This window comes from Gouania willdenowi, chromosome 7, assembly GCF_900634775.1.
Source record: "Gouania willdenowi chromosome 7, fGouWil2.1, whole genome shotgun sequence".
In the NCBI taxonomy this organism is placed as follows: Eukaryota; Metazoa; Chordata; class Actinopteri; order Blenniiformes; family Gobiesocidae; genus Gouania; species Gouania willdenowi.
The window spans coordinates 32,326,359-32,349,544 of record NC_041050.1 but is presented as its reverse complement, the minus strand read 5'-3'; the positions used below and the strand labels follow the sequence as shown (position 1 = coordinate 32,349,544).

The following is a 23,186-nucleotide window of genomic DNA, read 5'->3' as shown; positions in this document are numbered from 1 at the left end:
GCAAATAATGTTTATTTTGTAAGAGTTTAAGAGAATTAAGGAATAAAGTAAGAGAAAGAAAAAGTTTACCCCTTTAGAAAAAAATGCCTATTTTCATTAGTCAGCACAGTTCCATTTCTAGTTAAGCAGCAGGATGTTCATTTACAAGCTATGTTCCCTCTGAGCTTTGTGTGTGATGAAGCAAACATCAGCACAAATCTTTGTGTTAAATTGTCATCCTTATGTTAATCATGTGATAACTACCTAGTTGTACTTTAAATCCAATCCTTGCTCACACCCGGGTTTTTTTTACAGCTTCGGTCTTGCACCAACACGTTCGGATTCACACGCGAGCAAACATCTGAAACCAGGCCTTTAAAACCACTCGCCGAAATAAAAAAAAGGTGCACATGCACGAACACAAGTAAAATATGACCAAAACCACTGCTACAACCACACACACAGAGACACACACACACACAGAGACACACAGAGACACACACACACAGAGAGACACACACACACACACACACACACACAGAGACACACAGACGGTAACTGCCTCTGGGAGTCTGAGAGAGAGAGAAAGAGAGAGAGAGAGAGAGAGAGAGGTGGCCCCAAAACACCTTATCTGCCTGTTTGAGTCTCCGGTCTGACCACAGAGTTACGGTTTACAGTCTCCACAGGCAGCCAGACTCTCAGCGTCGGCGCCCAGCCCTCCCCTTCCCCTTCCCCTCCTCCCTTTCCTCCACCTCTCATAGAGCTGCTGAAAAAGCAGTGGCAGGGGATTGAGAGAGCGAAGGAGGGAGGGCGAGACGAAGGAGGGAGGCAGCCCTCCTGTCTGTCCCCCAGATTTAATTAACGGCCCACTCCGGCACAGAGACGACCCAGCGAGCAAGCTTCCCTTTCCTTCTCAGCTCCCTGCACACACACACACACACACACACACACACACACGCACACGCACACGCACGCACACACACACACACACACACACACACAGACAGAGAGCTGCCTGCCACCATGCTTCTGCTCACCCCCCGATAGCATTAACGTACATTCATCACTCCACTATGACGCCATTTCAAAAATGATTCTTCCATTGTGTCAAACTCAAGGCCCGGGGGCCAAATCCAGCCCTTTGGAGCATCCAATTCGGCCCGTAGGAAAAAGTAAAAATGACAGAGAAAACATGAATCATTGTGTAAATGAAACTCAACAATATTTACAGGTGCTCAGTGTTTTCCCGGTGCTTTTATCGCACGATTGCAGTTATTTTTAATTGTTATTATTATTACATATTTCCCTTATTGCAATAGAAATTGGTCAAAAAAACAGGGAAATTGAAATCCTGATGGAACTGTCACTTATTGCTAGGATATGGTCGGTTTTTTATATATTTAATATTTTATGTATATGTAGAAGTGCAAACTATGACACAAAATCATCAGAATTACTAACTGTGGCCCACTTGAGATCAAGCTGTTCTGTATTTGGCCCCTGAACTAAAATTTGTGTTTAACTGTTGGAAAAACTCAAAATTCTAACAAAATCCTTCAATTTTCTTCAAATCATTCCATCATCCTTGATTAAATAGAAATTGGTCACAAAGTCTTGAAAATTGAAATGAAGACTGATATCTGTCACCTATTGCTTTTATATTCTCGGTTTCTAACATATTTTGTGTTTTATGTATATATAGGAGTGTCAACTAGGCCACAAAAATGTTGAAATTACTCATTTTCCCACATAAATTCTGTGGCCCACTTGAGATTAAACTGCTCCGTATTTGGCCCCTGAACAAAAATAGTGACACCCCTGCTTTACGCCATCTCTCTGTCTCTCCTTGTTGCATTAGTTTTTTGTAGGTCACATGTCCTGTTTTGTTTACACCTCCTTGAGTTGGTTTTTGGTGAACACAATATCACAGTTGCTTTCAAAGTCACATTGATCTCAAAGGTAAATATCCTATTATAAAAACTGCACAAACATTTCAGCCACCTTGGTATTTGGATGCTAATTCAAACCTGAGCTGAGTTTGTATAGATGCCCCTCTGCATATCTATGTGTTATTTGTGTGTTTAAGAACATGTGTGTCTAATTTCACTGGCAGACAGAATTAAAGCTAAAGGCTGATCGGATTGGACTTGTTTACAGACGTGAGGAGAGCCGCTTAAGCAGCCAGTTAAATCTCTTTTTAATGCTCAAACGAACATATTTTTGGGGTGTCGGACCCCGTACCGCGTAGGCAGCTCTGTGCACCCACTCTCCTCTATCACACCACACCCAGCTCTATTTGCCTTTTGTCTTCTTCCGTTAGCAACACAATTTAGCACTCCAAATTCTTCATTTAATGTAATATCTGATATATTGGTGGAAACATGGAGTCTTAGAGGCTGGCTGAGCCGACTGTTGAGCAGTCAGATTCCACCCACACTACCTGATATCACAGGCACCGTATGGGCAATTAATCTGGCAGACAGTGGAAAAGAGCAAACAGAAAGGGGGTACAGTGTGTTGATCCTGAGGTGATTATACCACTTGCTGAGCCTTGAGCTAATGGGATAAGAAGAGACAAATCTGAACCACTGGCAGCAAAAATAGCAACAAAAAAAATAAAAAAATACACCTTTTTAAATTAGGGTAAACACAATTACATCCATGTGTCTGTTATATGCATAAGGTGTCTTACAAAGAAACAATTGTGGTTAAGATTGTAAAAGCATTACTAGCCTGACCCCAGGTTAGGAGTTTTGTTGACAAAATGCAGTAAATTAGTACAAACACTTCACTACTGTTACTACAGTGGCACTACACTCATTGAATGATTCATATAAGTGAAGATAAGCCTATTGGGTACAGTAAACCAAACGACGCCATTAGAATAGGCACTATCGTAACCGCATCATCATCTAGGACATGCTAATTAGTTCAAATACACAGTGACGGTACAACCATATGTCTTGATGGCAGCACAATATCCTCATACGGGGAACTGGACAAATAACTATGATTAAAAGCTGTCTGTGTTTGGCATGTAAGCTGTAGGAAAACCTCTTAGTTTAGCACATGCACATCATAGCTCGTCTGCTCACATAAAACTGGATTAATGGCAAACAAAGCTATTTATTTGAAGGTAATTTAAAACAGGGGGTTTAACAAAAATCCTCAAGTTGAGCAGAGAAGGTGGGGAAGAACATTAAGCAATCAACTTGAGGGCAACCTTAAGGAATCAGTAATAAGCTTAAGCTAATGTCCCCAATCAGACAAATTAGAGTAAATGAAATGGTTAATGGACCATTTGCACGTGTTGCAGGTGATCAACGACCATGATGCAGAAAAAGACAATAGAATGGTAAGAAAGACATGCAATCAAACTAATACACATATACAGGGTCAGGGTCAATTACATTTTTCAGTTACAATTACGTTTTCAATTACCCATGTCCAATTACAATTCAAATACGATAACAGTGACAGGCATTCTTTCCAATTACAACTAAATTCCAATAATTTTACATCCTCAGAAAGTCAATTACAATTAAGTCCTCTATTACTAAAGTTCAAATACAATTAATTGCAATTACTGAGCCTGAAATAAACAACCTCATAAAAGTTAACCTTCCTCTTGTGTTAGCTTTCTGTTAGCATCTTTTGACGATAACAGGTCCTAAATCAGCTGTAAAATCAACTAAAAACCAATATTTATCCGTTAATTTATTTCCTATCAATTGGTTACCTTGTTAAGCTTCTTAATCACTGAAATTATAAGCTTTAATATTTTTGGTGTGGGCGTCTGAGCCTTTTTTGTGTCAGAATACCCCTTGATTTTTTATCTTTTTTTTAAATGGTAAAATGCGGGAAAGCTTGATATGAAACATATTTTAATAATTGTTAACTACTGTATATATGTGTAGAACTGCACATAGAACTGAAACTTCCCAGTTTTTAAATTATAATTGACAATTTTTATAGAATTTTAATGGCAATTACAATTACAAAGACAATTATCTAAACTCAATAACAATTTAATTTACGATTACGACTGCAACAGATTTCTAAAATCACATAAACAATTATACTTACGCCATAATTGTAATTAATTATCAATTACACAATTACAATTGTAATTGAGCCCAACCTTGCACATACATAGCACACGGGGGTTCTCCTACCTGTGTGTCCAGTGGTGGTGCTGTGGTCAGAGGCGGACTGGCCCTCGGGCATGCCGTGCTGTCTGGTGTTGTGCAGGTTGGAGATAATTGTAGAGAGGTCGCTGTCACGACTGCAACACAAACCCACAGGAGGAGAGAGATGTCACAAGGGCTGCATCAGTGCTTTTTCGCCAATCCAAACAGGCATATGTTCACCCACATCATCTCACACACTATTTATTATAGAGGACCACCATTCTGTTACACCTGTCCTCTCTAAAATGTAAATCTCTACAGAATCTTCACAGCTACAAGTGTCTCTGATTCAACTGGCTCCATAGCCCTGAGGGGAGTAATACACTCTGACAGAACACTGTATCCAGCACTTTCAGGTCTCATCCCTGCTCATCTTTCTCCTCTAAGATGTATTAATGGACATATTCACAAGTCGTAAGTGGTTTAGCGGGTTTAAGCCTGATTATGGCTTTTTTTCAAGCTCTGGTTTGGAGAGCTTGAAAAAGTGTGAACAATACATGAATAAAAATGATAGATGAGTAATGCTTAAGAAAATAGGATGTTAAAGAGTACAGCAGTGAGGAAAAAGTGGGTTCTAGCCTTGCAATCATACTCTAACCCAGTGTTTCCCAAATGGGGGTACACGATGGCACAACAGGGGGTACTTGAGAGAGAAAGAGAGAGAGAGAGGGAAATTAACAAATGAAAGTGCTATAAATATGAGGTTTGTTTATTAATGTTTATTTTTAGTTAAAAATGATAATCATTATAATAATGGAAATGATTTTGATTAGAACATGAAGTGAAAATACAAAGTCCCACACCAGGTGGAATTTGATGATAGATAGATAGATAGATAGATAGATAGATAGATAGATAGATAGATAGATAGATAGATAGATAGATAGATAGATAGATAGATAGATAGATAGATAAACAGTTAGTGTGTGCCATACATTCCACACATGTACTCAAACATAAATGCATAAATAAATAAAAAAATAGGTTACAAAGTTACTAACAATAGTAATAAAAGTGCTCAAATGATAAAAACTATAGAAATAAATCTATTAAGGAGGCACAAAACAAGGTTCTATTCCACTTATTTACAAAATTAGACCTTTTAAAATGTGTTATCACTCATTCATTCCATCATCATGCTCTATAGTTGTTTTATTCACAGTACTATGAGCAAAATGTTGTAGTCGAACAAAGGGGTACTTTGATTCAGAAGTAAGAGAAAGGGGGTACTTAAGCCAAAAAAGTTTGAGAACCACTGCTCTAACTCAATATTCGTTAAAATAATCCATTAAAAATATCCTTCTCACAAACACCTAATCAAACCCAGTCTGGATTTACACACACACTCGCTGCAAAGTCCAACTGTCCTGCAGGTATTGCATTCACAATCTGATTACCCTTCTGATCTCATTAGACAGTATAGCTATGGGAATAGGCACTTAATGTGTGCAGTAGTGCGGCAGCCTTGCATGGAAAATTGGGTTTGATTTATTAGTTCACTGTCCAAATATCGTCACCACCACCAGTACTGTATAAATGGGACATGAATGCTGCATCATAGTCAGCATTTACACATCTCAGTTTCCTCATATCAGCACATTTACTTATAAACTGGAATCTCCTTTAAAGACTTTATTCTAAGCCGAATGGTCCACGAAGGAGGTCTGGTGTGATACAGCAAACACTGTTTATGGGACAGAAGAAGTGAAGGGTTCTTAGCTGCCACCACCATGACGAGGCCACACGGTCTGTGGCTGTTGCATTTGGTTATTTTACAGTCCCATGATTACAGGGTCCTGCCTTAATATCAGGCTTCCAGTCTCCGAGCTGTTTTCCACACGCTAACACCAAAGTTGAAGGGTAATGCTGCCATGCTGTCCTCACCAGTCACCATTGTTCAGTGACAAAAAACCAGTGACTCAGAAAGGGGTCTCAGACACAGAAGTCGCCATCCGTTGACAGGGAAAGAAATGCTTGACCGAGCAGTGACTGTAAAACTTCTAAGTCTTTGAGTTTGAAAGTTGTGCTATGATACTGTTTTGTTTAGGAAGGTAAAAAGCCCTTTAGACATGGGGTAACAATATTTCTGTCATACCAATAATATTATTATTATTATTACTACTAATGTGATTATCACTTTACATTGGCCACGTTTACATGAAAGCTTCGACTGGAATTCAGAATTAAAATGATTTGTAAACACCTAACTCAGAATAAAAATGTCCATTCCGAATTAAAAATGAATCCAAACTAAGTGGCTGGTTTATTCTGATTTTAATTCCGAATGGAATAATTTCTAAATCTTGTAAACGCTTGATTCCACTTTAAACTAATTCCAGTCATTCTGATGCATGCTTGACCTGTCACTATGATGCGATGGTGACAACATAATCCATGATGGCCGCCCAGACTCAATCCGAGACTATTCATTTAATAAGAGCCGTAGAAGACATGGATTGAAAAGAGTGGGTGGATGGAAGCGTAAACATGCGGATATTCACACGGACACGTGGACATATTACACAAACCCACATCTGCAAACAAAACAGGCTTCATTGGGGCATGAAGCACCAGGAAACAGAGCTTGACTAAAGACGCGCGGGTCTCCTTTCACTCTAAATCCTGTAAAGTGGAGGTAGCGCTGTGGCATTAACCGCTGGCTTTGATTGGCCAAAGTACGGTCATCTATCTCCCTTCTCCTCAGCTGATGAAAGTGAAACAGTATGTTATTGTCAAGCTGCTTCTTCAAAACTACAATAAAAATAAAAGTAAAAACAGTTTTTCTTATATGGTCTTCTATGTTGTAGCTGAAAAGAATGGGTTTGTTGTGTGTTTTTTCCCAAAAGATGTGATACGGAATTGCATAAAGGGGAATAGACGTGTTTTCCATGTAATCCTCAATTCGGAATGACTATTTCCATGTAAACACGAAGCAGAACACTTTATTTCCGAATTATTTTATTCAGAATAATTAATTCCGAATGAAAAAAACATGGCCAATATCAGCCACATGTACACCCTAAAGGGACTGAGCCTCTAATCCACTATTGGGAGCTCCTGAGGGTTCAGTGTCTAAATTTTACAAACAGATCAAACCCCCAACCTCTGGATCAGAGTTTGAGGGTTCAAATACTCAACAAACTCTCTACCACCTGAACCATGGTCACTCTATGGTTTGCATGTTGCTATATTTAAAACACACACAAGTGTAGATTACTTGTTCTAATCTAAATCCATCAAGTAGCCGAGCTCTGCGTTTTACCTCCACCCTCCGTCCGTCATTTAAAGTGATCATGTTAATGCCATTCTGAGGTGACAGGGTTATTATCCCATGGCAATGTGGACACTAGCCATGAACGGCAAGGACATTGTAAGTTAGTTAATTAGCGCATTTCTCCTGAGCTGTCCCGCCTGAGCTTGGACTAATGAGGGGCTAGTCCTATCTCCACCTAACTCTGCCCTCCACATCAACCCCCACCTACTCTCTGTCTGCTGTTAGGAGCCAAGGTCACACTCACGTAGCCAATGATAGAGAGGGAGTGTAGGGACGCTGTTTAAAACCCAGTCTCCTGAGTCAGCGCTCCCTAAGGATCTCCCAAGGATCTCCTAAGGCTAAGAAGAACAGGGTGGGGGAGGAGTGTGTGGAGGGGGGGTCTAACGTGGCTGTCGGGCCTGATAGCTAAGAAGGACTTGAGCTGTCTTATCATCCAGGTGCATGCTGGAGACGATCATCTCATCCTGAGCTCATCCCCAAACTGGTAAATACTGCTCCTTCATCAGCTGACACACAACAGGAAGACTGACCCAGACACTGAGGAACTAATATAGGATATCAGTCAAGTGGTGTTGGACATCACTGATGGCATCACGCTCTTTTGTAATTACATTTGCTCTAGGACTATTGACTAGTGACTATAATTTCTCATTCATGATAATAAATATGTTATTGGGATATATCAAGTGACCATAGAAACTTTCTAAATGAATATAAGAACCGAAACATGTATTATGTTTTAAACTAACTTGACTATCAATACTTGCATCCAAAAGTACTGTGGCTGAGAAGTGCAAAACAGATTTACAAATACCACAACAAATGTACATTCTTGAGCAAAACACTTTTACAAATGCCACAACAAATTTACAATTTTGATTTTTTTTTTAAACTTAATTAGCTTAAAAATCTATATTTTTTTTAGTATCGCGCCAGCCCCCCATCTGTCAGTAGCTGTTAACAACTGACAGCATCCATTCCCTGATCAGTTCAATCATCCAGCCGATCATGTTCTATGCTTCCCATTAGTTAGAGTTGCGCTGCATTTAAACCACAGCAACATGCTTACTTCAGCACTCCTCGGAACCAACCCCCACCCCAGCTCCTCCTCTTCTGTCCAATTAAACTGTGTCTTTTGTTGCCATCTAAACAGCTGTGTTTTTGTTCCAGGGGTTCATGCTGACCGCTCTCTCTGCTTATGCCTCTCCATGTAGCTCATGGAAAAGTGAATGGGAGCTCCTTCGCTTCGGGCAGAAAGGTCCCAGAACAAAGCCTTACCACCAAATCTAAATGCATGCAAAATAAAGCTATTTGACTAAAGTGATATGAAGTGAAATAGCAAAACACTTTTACAAATGTTGAAACATTTACAATGGCACATTGTAAATGTAAAAGTGCTTCCATATTTGTTAATTTGTTTTAACCTTTTGTAAAGGTGTTGCAGTAATTTGTAAATGTGTTGTGGTATTTGTAAATGTGTTTAACACTTCTCAGCCACCGTACAAAAGTAATTTATTACAATGCTGTGTAGGGAAAAACATATCAACCATAGTCCCTGGTCCTGTCTTTACCAAATGATTGATCTTTTTTTTTTCATTCACTCACTTTGAAAGTCTATTATCATTTGTTGATAAAAAAAGAACTGCTTGCCACAATCAGCACAGCGTGATTTACAAAGTTAAAGCTAGACAAACAAGATGAGAAGATTTTTGGCAATGGGATTCAAAAAGCAGTATGAAAGCACAGTCGTGCCCTGCTGTGGCATTGGCACATGGAGCTGAGCTGACGGGACTGGAGGTCACAGTGTGAGCTGGCCACGTCTCACACCACTGCTGAGAAAGCACTGACAGACAGACCGCGGGGATGCGAAGGTAGTGCAGACAGAGACAGGCTGCGAATGCTGTGTAACATCTGCTGTTTGCATGTTTACTCCCCTCATCTGCTTGAGAAAAGAATGCACAGGCGGTGCGTACATGCGCAGGTGGCGCACAGCAATACCTGGCATAATGTAATATTCAATAACTGGAGCATGGGAGATTATGAACTTGGGCAAAAAATATTGATATGACAGAGAATTGAGTTTCTTTGACTCTCATTGAGGAAAGCTTTTCAAGAGGAATACACAGGTACAATATGTACATGACATGATACATGGCTTTAAGAATTCTAGCAGTACAGGCTGACATGAGGTGAGCCAAAAAAGAAAAGAGCAGTACAAAACAATGCAAAACCCAGGAATTCTTACTTTGGCTTTTTTATCTCTTTAGTGGTTTATATATGACTTCATTACCTACACCAAGGAGCTAATATTTTCACCGGCGTTAATTTATGAATTTGTTTGACAGTTAGCAAGATTATGCCAAAAGTACTGGTTGTGACAAGTTTTAACGGAAGATAGTCCTTACGCCATGGAGTACTCCATAAAATCTTGGAGGGAATCTGGATCAATCTACTGATTCTGGATCAGTTTGAAAAATAGAAAAATCTCCCATCATAGTAATTGATCGATCTTTATGAAATTTGACTGAGTTATGTCAGGTTGGTTCCTCAACTACCTCACTGTATTTCATCAGGATTGAATCCAGATTACGCATCTTATTGTGATTTTTCGAAAAAAATGGGGGTGCTCATACATTTCAATAATGATGATAGTGGCTTGGATTTACATAGTGCTAGAGCCACAAGCATAACAGCAGTGAAGGCAGTCCGCAACAGAGCGGTGCATTAAAGCTGTAGTATGTAGAATCGTGAGACTAGAATGAAAACAACTACGCGCACGTTCACGGACGTCCACTTTGAGTCCGCACGGACCTTGCCAAGTCCGTTTTGCGTACGTTCCGTGTATGTCGTTCTTCCTTTTTTTGGCTTGCTTGTCCGTGTGAGCCATTTTGCCTAATGCCGCGATGGAGACTTATCCTGCTGAAACGCCTGCCATTGCACCTTCGCTAACAACACAAGGTGAACGTGCATTGACTTTTGTCAAGCAGCCAACAGTAACAACCAAAACAGCTTATGGGTCATGATTTCTAAAACTTGAATACAGAGGCAAGAGTAAGAGCAGAGGTCCAGTGTCCTCTCTGAACACTTTGAATTACAATATGCTGAAAGATTATTATGGATTTTTGACCGAATGACACCAAAAATGATGTACATACTGCAGCTTTAATGTTTAGACTATTGAGCGAGCAGGAAATATAAGTTCCTCCTACCAGTTTTTATAGGAGGGGCGGGGCCAACAGTGCTGGTTTGTGATGCAAGAATTCAGAAAAACATCACACTCCCATTCTCAGCCAATAGCAAAGCGTAATAGCTGGGTTTCAACCCATAGAGGACAGCCACTCCTACATTTTTACATCAAAATATGGTTCATTTTAATACTTTGACAAAAATGTCAAGAGTTGACTAGGATCAATCAACAACACTACTTCATACCCATTTAACATATATTCAAAAGAAAAAAAAGGGTTTTGGGGTGTATTTACACTTTAAAGTGTGAATGATCAGGAACACTGATTCAGATGACTGCCAATATCTGGCAAAGAGGAGATTTAGAGCTTGGCGGAAACAAACTTACCACATTTAAAAATTGGCCCCACACCTAACATGATGTTAGGTGTGGGGCCAAATGGCTTTCTGACTATTTTCAAATTCTCAACCTCATTCCTAAAGCTACTGACTGAAATGACAGTGGTCATATTTGTGATATCCAAGTAGTTTGAAGGCAAGTTAACATATCAACAAGGTTTTCAGTGGATTTAATGAACGTCGTGCAGTTCACCAAAGACCAATCCACGACTGAACTCGGTTGCTATGTTAAATGTGTGTAAACAAGACCAACATTTTGTGAAGCAGAAAGATCAGCTAAAAAGCTGGAAAAAAACCCACCCTGAAGCTAATTAGTGCTTCAAGGTTTGAGCCCTTTGCAGTAAAATCACACTGTCTGTGACCTCTGGCTGACAAAAGGCAACAACAGCAGTTCAATTAAGCCAGAGGACAAAATGTCAAAAGCAACAGACACACATCTGAGTGTGTGTGAACATGCGTGCGTACGTGTGTGTGTGCATTTTTTAGACAATGATTACAAAAGGCTATAACGAGTATGGACCAGTGCTTACAAAGTTTTTAAATTCAAATTAAAGTTTCTGTAAATGTTTGTGTTTTTAAGCATCATCTCATCCACTTTCTACCATTAGCTACCAGCTGTCAGTAAGCTAAACCAAAGCTTTAATTAAGTACTGTAATATTATTAATAATAATGCATCAGTTTTATATAGCGCTTATTTGGACACTCGAGGTCGCTTTACAGAACTAAGGGAATTTTTTTTTTACTCCACACTTAGTGGTGGTAAACTACTGTTGTAGCCACAGCTGCCCTGGGGCAGACTGACAGAAGCGATGTATGTTTGACTGGTTAAATATGTAACTAAAGATTAAAACAAAGTCAACTAGAACACCATCTATAGAGACCTTAACATTGGCTTGCTGTTTAAAACATCTGATTTCAATGTAGCTGATAAAATGTATTATAGTTTTTGTTATTTAAGGATTATTAATGGTTCTAGCAAAATGTTTCCTCCTAAATGGTTCGGGATGTGAGTGGGTACCACTGAAATCTGTGGCAGTTGGGTCGGCACGGTAATTACGCAGACTCTCGATCAGCACTTTTCAATCAGACACTTGTTATCTCCACTCAACTGCAATTCACTGCAATAAAGGTAAGCTTTGTTTTTGCCCTTGAGCAAGACACCTCAATCACAAGGCTCGTGCTTCCTAAAAGAAGCAACCCACAGCTCAGGTTTACCACGGTCAGGTTAATTATGGCGGAAGCAAAGGAGGAAGTGAGGTGGCGTGATTAAAGAGCAAAACAGTTTGCACAAGGAGCAGATGGGTAGGATGGACCTGTCACTAAACCTTAGTGGTTTACGCAGACGTTAGCTCATACTCTGATAACACACAAGATTGGCGCCATTTTTCCACACAACCATTAGAAACCACGATTTAAAATCACCAACAAACTGTATATTGTCTGTAACTTGGGTTTTATAGGCACTCCAAAAATGCCTCACATCCTACAGGGATTAAATAATATTCATCTTATTGAGATAGAAGTTTATACACCTCGATCTATTGGCAATTGTCAGCTGGTTCTCCATTACCCTTGGAAATGGGTAATAAAATAGAGCAATAAAAACTGTTAATGGAAGCACCTGAATTTTGAAAAAGCACTCAAATATTGCTAAAACGTTTTTGCGCTTTCATGAGGAGGAATTTTAGACATTTTGATTAATGAAAGATGTTGCAAAAACGCTATGGAAACACTTTTTCTGCAAATAAACGTCACAGAACGTAACATACCTGGTCACGTGATGTGAGGTACCTGGTCACATGACCACTGCTCTCCGGGAAAACATGACACGGTACGTGTAAACAAAAGGAGACCGGGACATTTCTTAGCATTATACTTAAAAATTAAAACTGCCACATTAGACGCGAAACAACAAAGGAATACGGAGTGTTATGAGGCGGTTCTGAGCGTCCGTCTTTCTGCAGCAAAGTCTTGTGGGATGAGATTTTACGGGAGTTACGAGGCTCCTCCCCAAAACAACGTTCAATTGAACATGTTCAAAGCGGAATTACACTTTGTTGACATTTAGATAATATCGCTTTTATTTTGCGAAAATCTGTAATGGAAACCCAGCTTCTGCTTGCTCAGCAAAAGCAGCATAAATCTACGGAGTGGTCAAATCAACCAAAGCTCGGAGATGGTAATATATGAGCTATTAATACAACTTAATTAGAATACAGTCAGCTGCAATAAAACAAAGTCGAAATCTCTCATTACAAGTAATGAGAATCTAATCATTAAATGATGAAGAAAAAAAATCCCTAATGTGGTCCATAAGATGTTAATTTTGTACATCAAGTAGTAATTGTCATGTGGCATTTTTGATGGGCCCGTTTGTATTTAAGTACAAACGGGCCCGCCTGCCTTGATGATGTGAGAATGAGACAGCATAGGCACACTCAAACAGAGGCCCAGTATTTTTCACATCCATCGTCCAAATCCAATTTGTTAAGACCCCTCTACGACTCACTTACGATGCTGCGGTCAATGGAAATCACATTTCCATGATTGGACATCCCATTATCCTGTTCGTCCAGACCCACATTGGGGGAAAAAGCAGAGCCGAGACGGATGCCCACGACAGACCAAAACTGCGGCTCCAGCGAGTCCGTCGCCTTTGAAAGGGTAAAAGCCTGGCATATTACTCATAAGTGTTCTTTAAATTCATTATCATCTTAACACGCCAGCGGCACAAGTGTCAGGGGGAGGGGAGGCCTCCTTAAACGAGGTTAGCGGATCCATTTAAAGCTTCACAGTTGCTGTGCCGTCCGCCTTGTCACACGCAAGTCTCTAGGCATGAAAAACATCCTCTCCTTTAATGAGGTTGCACAAGCTGCCTATAATACTGCTGGGGACTTTCTGAGGTTTGATCAATGAACACTCTGAGCATCATGTCTCTCCATATAGTTTGACATTTGAATGATACAAATCCATCTATCCTGATACTGAGTAATTACATAGTATTAGCGTACCAGTTTTAACAGGCTTAAAGAAGAAAACATTTAATTTAAAATTAATTTTACTTCAGTTTATCATTGACTTATGTTAATGAGGTGATATCATTATAAACATGCCCTATTGTTTGCATGCATGATGATATGAAGATTGATGTATGAAGTCTTTTTTTTTTCAATCTAAATGTCAGCTCGGTTCAAGTGTGAAAGCATGTGCTGCTGTGGCCCTTCACACTTCTTTTCCACACAATTAAATATTTGATACAGACCAGAAAAAGGGTCTATCCCCTATAATGACTCTTAAGCTGACACACATGATGCATGACCCTTGCCGCAATGGTTCTTTGAATTCAAGACTCAGCAAACTAGATCTCTAAAAGGGAAAGGCATCACATGGCCAGAGGGGCAGGCTGTTCTTCCAAAAAAGTCAAAAAAACTCTTAGTTCAACACATGGTTCAGGCCAGGGTTGGGGTCAATTATAATTGTAATTGTGAAATTGGTAATCAAGTACAATCTTGACGCAATTATAATTGTAATCGTAGTCAGATATTTGACTTTGTAATTGTCATAAACATTCGACAAAGACTCGTTTACAATTTAATTAAACTCCAAACTGAAGACGCGATGAAGTTCTATGACTTACACATACGTAGTTAACAATTATCAAACTATGTTTCAGATAAAGTTTACCTTTTATTCTCTTGAAAATCATTTTACCATATAAAAAATTCAATCTAGGAGGATATTGACCGAAGATTGATAGATCTATATATGGTATATCTCTGTTTCACACCGTAGTTGTTTACATGAAGATCACAGAATTATTAGCAAAGTAATTATCCGTTCTTCTGCTAATGACCCCAAGACCCTGCCACTATGTGATCCATAATTCATTAAGTACAAGAACTGAAAGTGATGTCACTAGGAAACCTCTTTGCTTTATCCTGCAACAGAGAAGCATTCTGGGATGAGATGGATCCAAACCACCCCATGAGATGTGATTAGGTGGATTATCAATATGGGACTCCCGTCAACATATAAAATCTGTAGTAAACATTTTGATCACTTCATATGGACACAGCAATAAACACTTCACCTATGGGTTATTTACTGAGAAACCTATACAGTACATCTGATATTGGCCAAAAATCGTGAACCTATTCAGATCCTTCTTGGCTTCCAAACCTACAACAGCCCAACTACAACAAATAGTTCTCACTATTCTCCTGCTGAAACACAAATATCACAAGAATTTTAGAAGGAGGGGATGCTAAAGAAAGGCTGCCCCTTAGTTCATGCTGCACGAGAAGGTTTTATCTGTAATGATTTTGCGTCAGCAGATGCTAAATCTTTTTATGTTCTGACTCTTTCTACACGTCTTGTCCCATCCTCAGCTTTATAATCTTAGTTAACTGTGCATGACAAATGATTCCCTTGAAATGAAAGCGAAACCTTTTAAGACATTCTCAGGCCTTTTACGAGACTACAACAACAAAGGCATAATAGCAAATTATAACACTCAGCCTTTAATTTCCTTTGAGTTATGATCATACCTCTCTCTAGCTACACATGGGATGGGCTAAAGCTGGCAGCGGCAACTCAGATTACTCTTTGTATATCATATCAAAACAGATACACCAAGACTTGGCACTAGAAACAAAACACATTGAACTTTTGACAACTAGAAAACATGTCGCACATTTGAGGAATAAATGACAATGGATCCTAATTCCAACCAAACAGAAAAACGTGCCTTACCTTTTTCTCATTATACTGTAATGCAACTCGTCTTCTTGTTTGATATGGGCATGATCTCCACTGGCTCGCTCACTGCCCTCACTGTCGTCACTGCTGAAGATAGAGGCTAGCTCCTTTTTGGGCACTCGGTTGGGTGGAAGGGGAATGGTGCGTTTCTCTGCCAAGCGCCCACGGTTCTGCAAAGCAAGAAAGGAAAAAAGACAGGTTAGCTTTGGAAATCCAGTTCTCCACAATACCTAGTTTACTTGTTTTTACATAGAATATCTAGTAATACTTTACTTGAATATTCATACATGAGGCTGACAATACGCTGTCATTATTTGTCATTAGTATGAATGAGGTGTCATGAAGGCTGTTATTTGGTGTTGTTTGCTAAGCTATGACACCTTTGGAGTTATGTTGGCATTTTTGAACTAGTCGGGTTAGGGGTTAGGGTAACAAAGGGTTAGAGTAATGAACAACATTTAATGACAGCCTTCGTGACACCTTATTCATGCTAATGACAGGTGTCTTGTCATAATACTGACAGCATAATGTCAGCCTTTGTGTATAGAACTTCAAGTAAAGTGTTACCAAATATCTTCACAATTCTAGTAAAAATTTGAAGAATGATCAAGTGATATTTTATTTCAATCCTTTTCAAATATTGGAAGCCTTTGCTTTTTGGTTTGAATTATTCAGATGGGCAGAATTTTTTTGGCAATTCATCCGTTGTGTTCAGGTATTTGAAATAAAAAATAGAAATCATTGAAAAAACCCTGCTTATTCTGAGAAGGAGCTAAATCCGATTACAGACCGACTGCATTTAACCCCGGAACTATGTACGACCCAGTGGAAAGTGGAAAGTTGGCCACTGGTCATTTTATCAGAGATTTTTCTACTCCAGCAGCAGTATTTTATTTTCAAACAAAAAGGGAGGGGTCCACAATCAGGTCTAGGCGTGACCTGGCATCTGCAGTCAACATACGGGCAGATCATAGAATGCCTGGTGGCTCTGGCAGTCCGCCACATGGCAAATAAAGAAGCTAGTAAGCTAGGACTGGAACTACATAAGAATCAAACCACAAAAACAAAAGCAATCAACCTCTGTCGAGTCTCTTATGTCACAACTTCCAGGTACACAGTATCTCAGACTTCAGAATTAAGACACAAGCAGGACGGGACGCATATTTTTGCCCTGGGCTGATGACTACTTTACACTTAAAAACTTTCATTCCGTAAGTGGCTTAGGTGTACAGGAACTTTTTCTAGCTGCCTGAAGTTATAAGAGGACACCCGCACAGGGGCTAATATCACAATCAACCTGCAATCAAACAAGACATACTGTATATAGTTTTTAAACCTACCATAAAAAACAAACCCAGTTACAGGAATTTCATGTAGAATATGTTGCATCATAGCAAGATAAAAAAAAACCACCATCTTCTTATTCCAGCAGTGACATTCCGTTGACCACCTGATGCAAATTCTTAGGCCACAATTCTCTAAGTTTAGTCCATAGATCAACACACACAGGGTTGAGTCTGAATTGCATAATTGGGCACAACACTGTGTCCAGTCAATGATCCAATGACCAATGGGTCTCCTATCTATGCGTGGACTGTAGTCCACTGAATCTCAGTTTTACATGTTTTTTACCTTAAAACTGCATTGTAGCATAAAAAGCTGTGTGTTGTTCTTTTCTTGTGTCCTTGAAGCTGGTTGGTTATATGACAGATTCCCATTATTAGCAATTTGATGTATTATCAGATTTGTTGTGTGAAAAACTATAATGTTTAAATCCAACTGTATGAATTGTCCCTTTAGAGAGGTTTTATAATTTTTTTTTTTTTTTTTAATTTAAAACTGAAACCAGTCAGAAAATGACTTAGTGGTGAACACTGTTGTTACTTTTTCCAAACAGAGTTAGTAAAGTAAAGATTAAGAGGAGAGACCAGCCTCAGGCGTATTAGGAAGTGAAGCTGGGCGACCTTTAATGTGACCTGAAGAGGTCACTGTAGATTAACATGGTTCTATCACAGAGAGATGGAAAAAGAGATGAAAGAGTAGGAGAGGAGCATCGAATGATGAGAGAGAGAGAGGGAGAGAGAGAGAGAGAAATGGAGAGAAAATGGAGAGGCTGGAGTCCGAGAGGAAAAGAGGGAAAAAGGAGTGAAACTGCAGAAATAAAACAGAAAGCAGTGAATCAAAATAAAAAGCAGCCATATCTCGACTGAAAGTCCGTCCAGTGTGGGAGAGAGGACTTGTGGAGTGAAGTTGAAACTATATTCTTCCTTTTCTCTCTGAATGAGCCAACATCTCTGCTCCCATTCCCTGACGCCCTCAAGCCCTCCAGCTATCCCTTCCACCACACACAGCCACACACTCCACCACTCCTCCCCATCTCTTCTTTTCCTTGCTCCATCCATCCCAGGAGGTGCCGTAGCATGAGTGGCAGGCGGGAGCAGGAGGAGGGATTTGGGGGCTCCTAGCCATGAGGCAAACAGGTGCAGCTCCTCTGGAGTCTCTCAAATGGCAAACATTAAAAAGCTTTGGAAAGAGGGAGGGAGAAGAGAAAGATGAAGACTTCCCTAGGGATGAGCAGGCCAGAGTTCTGCAAATTTTGCTTGCTTTAGTTCTCTTTTCATTCCCATTTCTAAAAGTTCTGCTCCATGGTGTGAGCACAGCAGAGCACTTCCTGATACTTTCACACAAGGTCTTCTTGTAGGACGTCAACACGTGAACATTGTTTAGGTGATAAAAACCTGGATCAAAACCTGATGTCAGAGCAACACTAATGAATACAATCCATCTTTCTCTCTCTCTCATACACAGATATTAAAGTCTTAATGGTTTTCTTATCATTAGTAAAGAAAATTCATATACACACAATTAATATATTACAAGCTATCTATTTTACTCATTGCAAGTCAGCTTTATTGCAGTCGTGACTGTGGTTGTGTGTGTACACATAGACAACCACCCACATGGCCGTGACATACCCAGGCTGACAGCCCTGGCACCCCCTCCCCTGTTCTCCCGGAAAGCCCCAACCCTTTCTTCAGTGGCACTGACGCAGAACTGGGGGTGAGCTCCCACTGCTTCCGGCAACACTTCCGCAGCACGGTGGAGGGCTCTCTGAAACAAAACATGAGGCCAAACCCACCTCTGGCGACTCACGTGGGAGCGCTCACAGGAAGAGCGCCTGAGCGCTCCGGCTCCTACACACAAACTTTCAAACAGGAACTCACGCGTGTTTGTGCATGTGTGTGTGTTTGGTGTGTGAAGTGTGAAGGAAACCTTCCTGTGTGTGGTCAGCCTCCTTTCAGCCATGGAAAAAAGTCTCTCATAAAAGTCCCACTAAGAGCACCTCTATGAATATCGCCTCCTACACTTTCTGTCTGACACTTGGGCAACGACTGCTCTTTTACAGACAAAAACGACTTATTTACAAACCAGTTCACACACATACTGGGATTTTCTAATCAAAGAAATGAAAACTCCAGGAATCCTCACAAATTCACTTCCTCAATTTAACTATAGGGAGTTAACAGTGTTCACTCAGGCCCTGTTTACACGAGAACTTTTTCTAGCAAAAACACAAAAGTTTTGTTGCGTTTTGGTGGTCCATTTACACGGCAACAGCGTTTTGGTGCTCAGAAACTTAACTTTTTAAAAACGAGCTCTCAAACTGTATATCCCATTAAAGACAATTACTACCATTAACAATGACTGACAAAAAGTGAACATATCTGTGCTTTTATCTTTTGCATTAACAATTATTTACATATGGATGCTTTCATCCATCTGGTAACAAGTATGTAATCAAACTGGAGAGTGGGCATCCTTAAAGGGTACTGTACTAGTCAGGCATACAACATCAATCATGTTGTATTTACTGTATTTCTGACTAAACAAAACTAAACATTCATAAAAACTGTACTTTTCTGGATAAATAAATATGTGATTTTCTGGATTTTTTTTCTCATTTTGTCTCTCTAAATTACAGGCCTCTCATCTTTTTAAGTGGGAGAATTTGCACAATTGGTGGTTGACTAAATACTTTTTCGCCCCACTGTATAAATATATTATTTGTAATTCCTGCAGCTGATAGGAAGCAGCCAGTATTGGCCAGATGAGACACAGCCATATTGTATCTGAAGTTTACAAGGTTGAAACTCGGAGGAACTTAATGTGAAAGGGGAAAAACTTGGTTAGACCATCTAACTTTATGGTTACAGTATATTATAGGCAACAAAACATCTCTGAATGAGAACAACTTTAGTGGAACATGCTGGCCTCTAATAGGTTTAAATTCAGGTGTAACTGGCAACCAGTTAATGTTTCTATAACTAAAGTTTTTTGCTTCTTAATGAGATCTTAGTGGGAGAGAAAGCCTCAAAGAGGGTTTCTTTTTCTTTCCTTTTGCAATATTTCCTGAAAGGTGCAGCATTGCTGCTGTTGGCTAAAACTGAAACACACACACACACACACACACAAACACGGCTGTGACATTCCTGCAGCTGCGGCGCCCTCTCTCCCTTGCACGCGCCCCCCCAGTGATCTCCCTGGGGGACGAATGCCTAATGAGTCACGCGCCTGTCTGCCGTTACCTCGCAGCGGTGTGTGTATGTGTGTGTGTCTGTGTGGAGGCGGGATGGCGGGCCGACTTGGCGCGAGCTAGCACAGGGGGAGGGGAAAGAGGAGAGGACCGAGGCGGGGGGCAGGCACGCAGAGGGTGAGGCTGTCATTACCGTGCTTACTGTAGAGCTGAGAAACAAGGCCAACACAAAAGAGTTCTCTATGCTTGCAGAGCCCAACTCATCCATCCATCTTCTATACCTGCTTATCCTCTGTAGCCCAGGGGTCTCTAGATCCGGTCGTGAACTGCCATAGTTGCTTCAGAAGACGCTGTGCCCGAGCACATCCTAAACTAATGAATACTTAACTATCCCACTATGCCCAAGGCCTGATAATGAGCTACTCCTCACATACAGGTGTGTGACCGAGCAGAGAAACATCTCAAACAGGTGGAAGATGAGGAACAAGATGTGTCACAGAATGACAATAAAGCATTAAATAAAACCCAAATAAGCACAATACACCCCCGAGTGGTCAGGTATTTCCAAGAGGTGTTTCAATATAAATGTATCATTTACAAATTTGTCTGCCATGAACAAAACAAAGTAACCGGCAACGCTACCTTACCATAGGGTCATGGATGTATGCATCCGTTTTGTTTGAAGTCGGCATGTTTTACTTCAAAATGAGCATTTTTTTGTGCATTCCACTCTTTTGGTCTCCTTGGTGGTGACCTGCCTGGCTGGTCTCGTGGGTCAGGTGCGACCCAATGAGTAGCTCTCACACGCACACATCTTTGTGGACGCACAGGCATGTTTTGGTCTTCTGGATTGCTTATGTTGTGACATAACTTAGAAATGTTTGTTTCCAACAAATGGATCTGTCACTCTTGAAGGCACACACTCACTCCCTCTCTTCACTCTCATCTTCATAGTGTCTGAGCATTGGGATTTTTTCCCCCTCTAATATTCTTTACAGATATGTCACTACACTGACACAGCAGATTTCACTCCTCTACACCAGTGGTTCTCAAACGTTTTTGGTTCAAGTACCACCCGTCTCTTATTTCTAAAACCAAATAACCCCTTTGTCCGACTACATTTTGCCTAGAGTTCTATGAAAAAACAACTACAGAGCATAATGATGGTATGAATGAGCGATAACAAACATTTTAAAGAATCCTATTTTATAAATAATTGGATTAAAATGGTGTTTAGTGGCTACTGAAGAGATTTCTATAGTTTTTGTCATTTCTGGTCATCTCCTGCCTTGTATATTCAGTTCATGTTCTGATCATGATCCTTTCCATCACTATTATTATAATTAGAATTTTTACCTAAAAATAAACAAATACATTTGTTAATTTACCAATCTCTGTTTCAAGCACCCCCGGTAGTGCCATCGCGTACCCCTACCCTCATTTCAGAAACACTGCTCTACACAATAGTAGTATCGCATTGTAATAACAACATCGTCATGTCTTTTTTTGTCCTGTCCTCCCTAACTCCTTCACCCTTGTATGTCCACCCCACTCAAACAGCCCTCTTTTTTTAATATGCCCCTAATAAAGTCTAGCTTACCCTTTCTTAGGGAGAGCTGGTGACACATTACATTATGCAAAATGATAAATGTTTTTTAGTTGGGTTTTTTTGTTGCAAGAATAAAAGATGCATAATTGCATGTGATGTTAATCTATGACAACATGCTGACATGGGGAAACCTGGGAAAACTCATGTTAAAAATGTACTGTAAACTCACAGAGATGATAAAAGAAGGGTTTTAACTCCATCATATCAGGGCTGCTAGGTAGCTATGCTAACCATTCTGCCACCATGGAGTCCTTTCCTAATACCTACTTTTTCTAAGCCTTTTTATTGAACGCCACTATTTCCTTGTATGGTTAAAGCAAATCAATTTAATCAGGCTATAATTACAGTAAATTACACATTACAGCCTAGAAGACATTTACCTTAACTGACCTGTCAATCCCAAGAATAAAACTTCATTGTAATATTAAAGCAGAACTAAGTAAGTTTCGCTTAGCGCTCCCCCTAAAGGTCGCTTTTGGTTATGTCACTGTCGTAAACACTCCGCCCCCCCAAATATAGGACTTTACATTGAAGCCAATGCTGCCGCGTGCCTGCCGTCACAGCAACAGGCACGAGCACACACTCATAATCCAGTGCTGCAGCACACAGCTAGACACACAAATATCTATTCATCTTCAGAGCTGCTTTGTCAGCACACAAACAAAACACGTCACAAACATTTCCTCACTCCCAATCATTATTTTACTTAAGTTATCTCTGTTTTCCCAAACTGTTCACATGATCAGAGATGGCTTCACATTTGACTGCTCTGTTTTATCTGCATATATATTCTCATATCTTCACACATTACACATCCTTAACAGTAAGTTACCGGTGACATGGCGGCTCTGAGCGCTGACAGATGGAGACAGAGCGGAATCATCTCTGTGTTTATGTAGAGCATTAGCGCAAGTTGTGGCATCGTGTGATTATGGGTTATTTTGACTTTTCTACTGCGATTGTTTTAGGATTTCCTCTGGAAAACAGGAAGTGAGACCTAGGACGCGACAGCGCGACTGTCAGTAGCGACAGGGCAGCAGCACATAGACACACACACACACTTTCCAAAAAAAGCATTTTTCTGACAGAAGTCCATGGATGCTGCTGTGCCTGCGTGAGGCTGATGATAGTCTAGTATTAGTGTGTGTTGGGCTGTCGTAAAGCAGAACGTCTTGTCGCAAAATTGAGAACAGAGATGTGAGACTGCCAGCAGGTCGGAGGCAGGGAAAGTTGCAAGTGCTGTTATCTGGCCAGAG

General features: G+C 40.2%; 1 protein-coding gene across 3 annotated transcripts in view; it reads right to left on the bottom strand.

Moving 5' to 3' along the window:
- Positions 1-23,186, bottom strand: part of samd11 (sterile alpha motif domain containing 11) — a 79,967-nt gene that overhangs the window by 46,275 nt on the left and 10,506 nt on the right. For all 3 annotated transcript variants that reach the window (XM_028453816.1, XM_028453817.1, XM_028453818.1), the window contains exons 3-4: positions 15,782-15,957; positions 4,155-4,264 (exon numbers count right to left, since the gene is read on the bottom strand). In XM_028453816.1, coding sequence (XP_028309617.1) covers positions 4,155-4,264; positions 15,782-15,957 — 286 coding nt within the window. The remainder of the gene's footprint in view (positions 1-4,154; positions 4,265-15,781; positions 15,958-23,186) is intronic.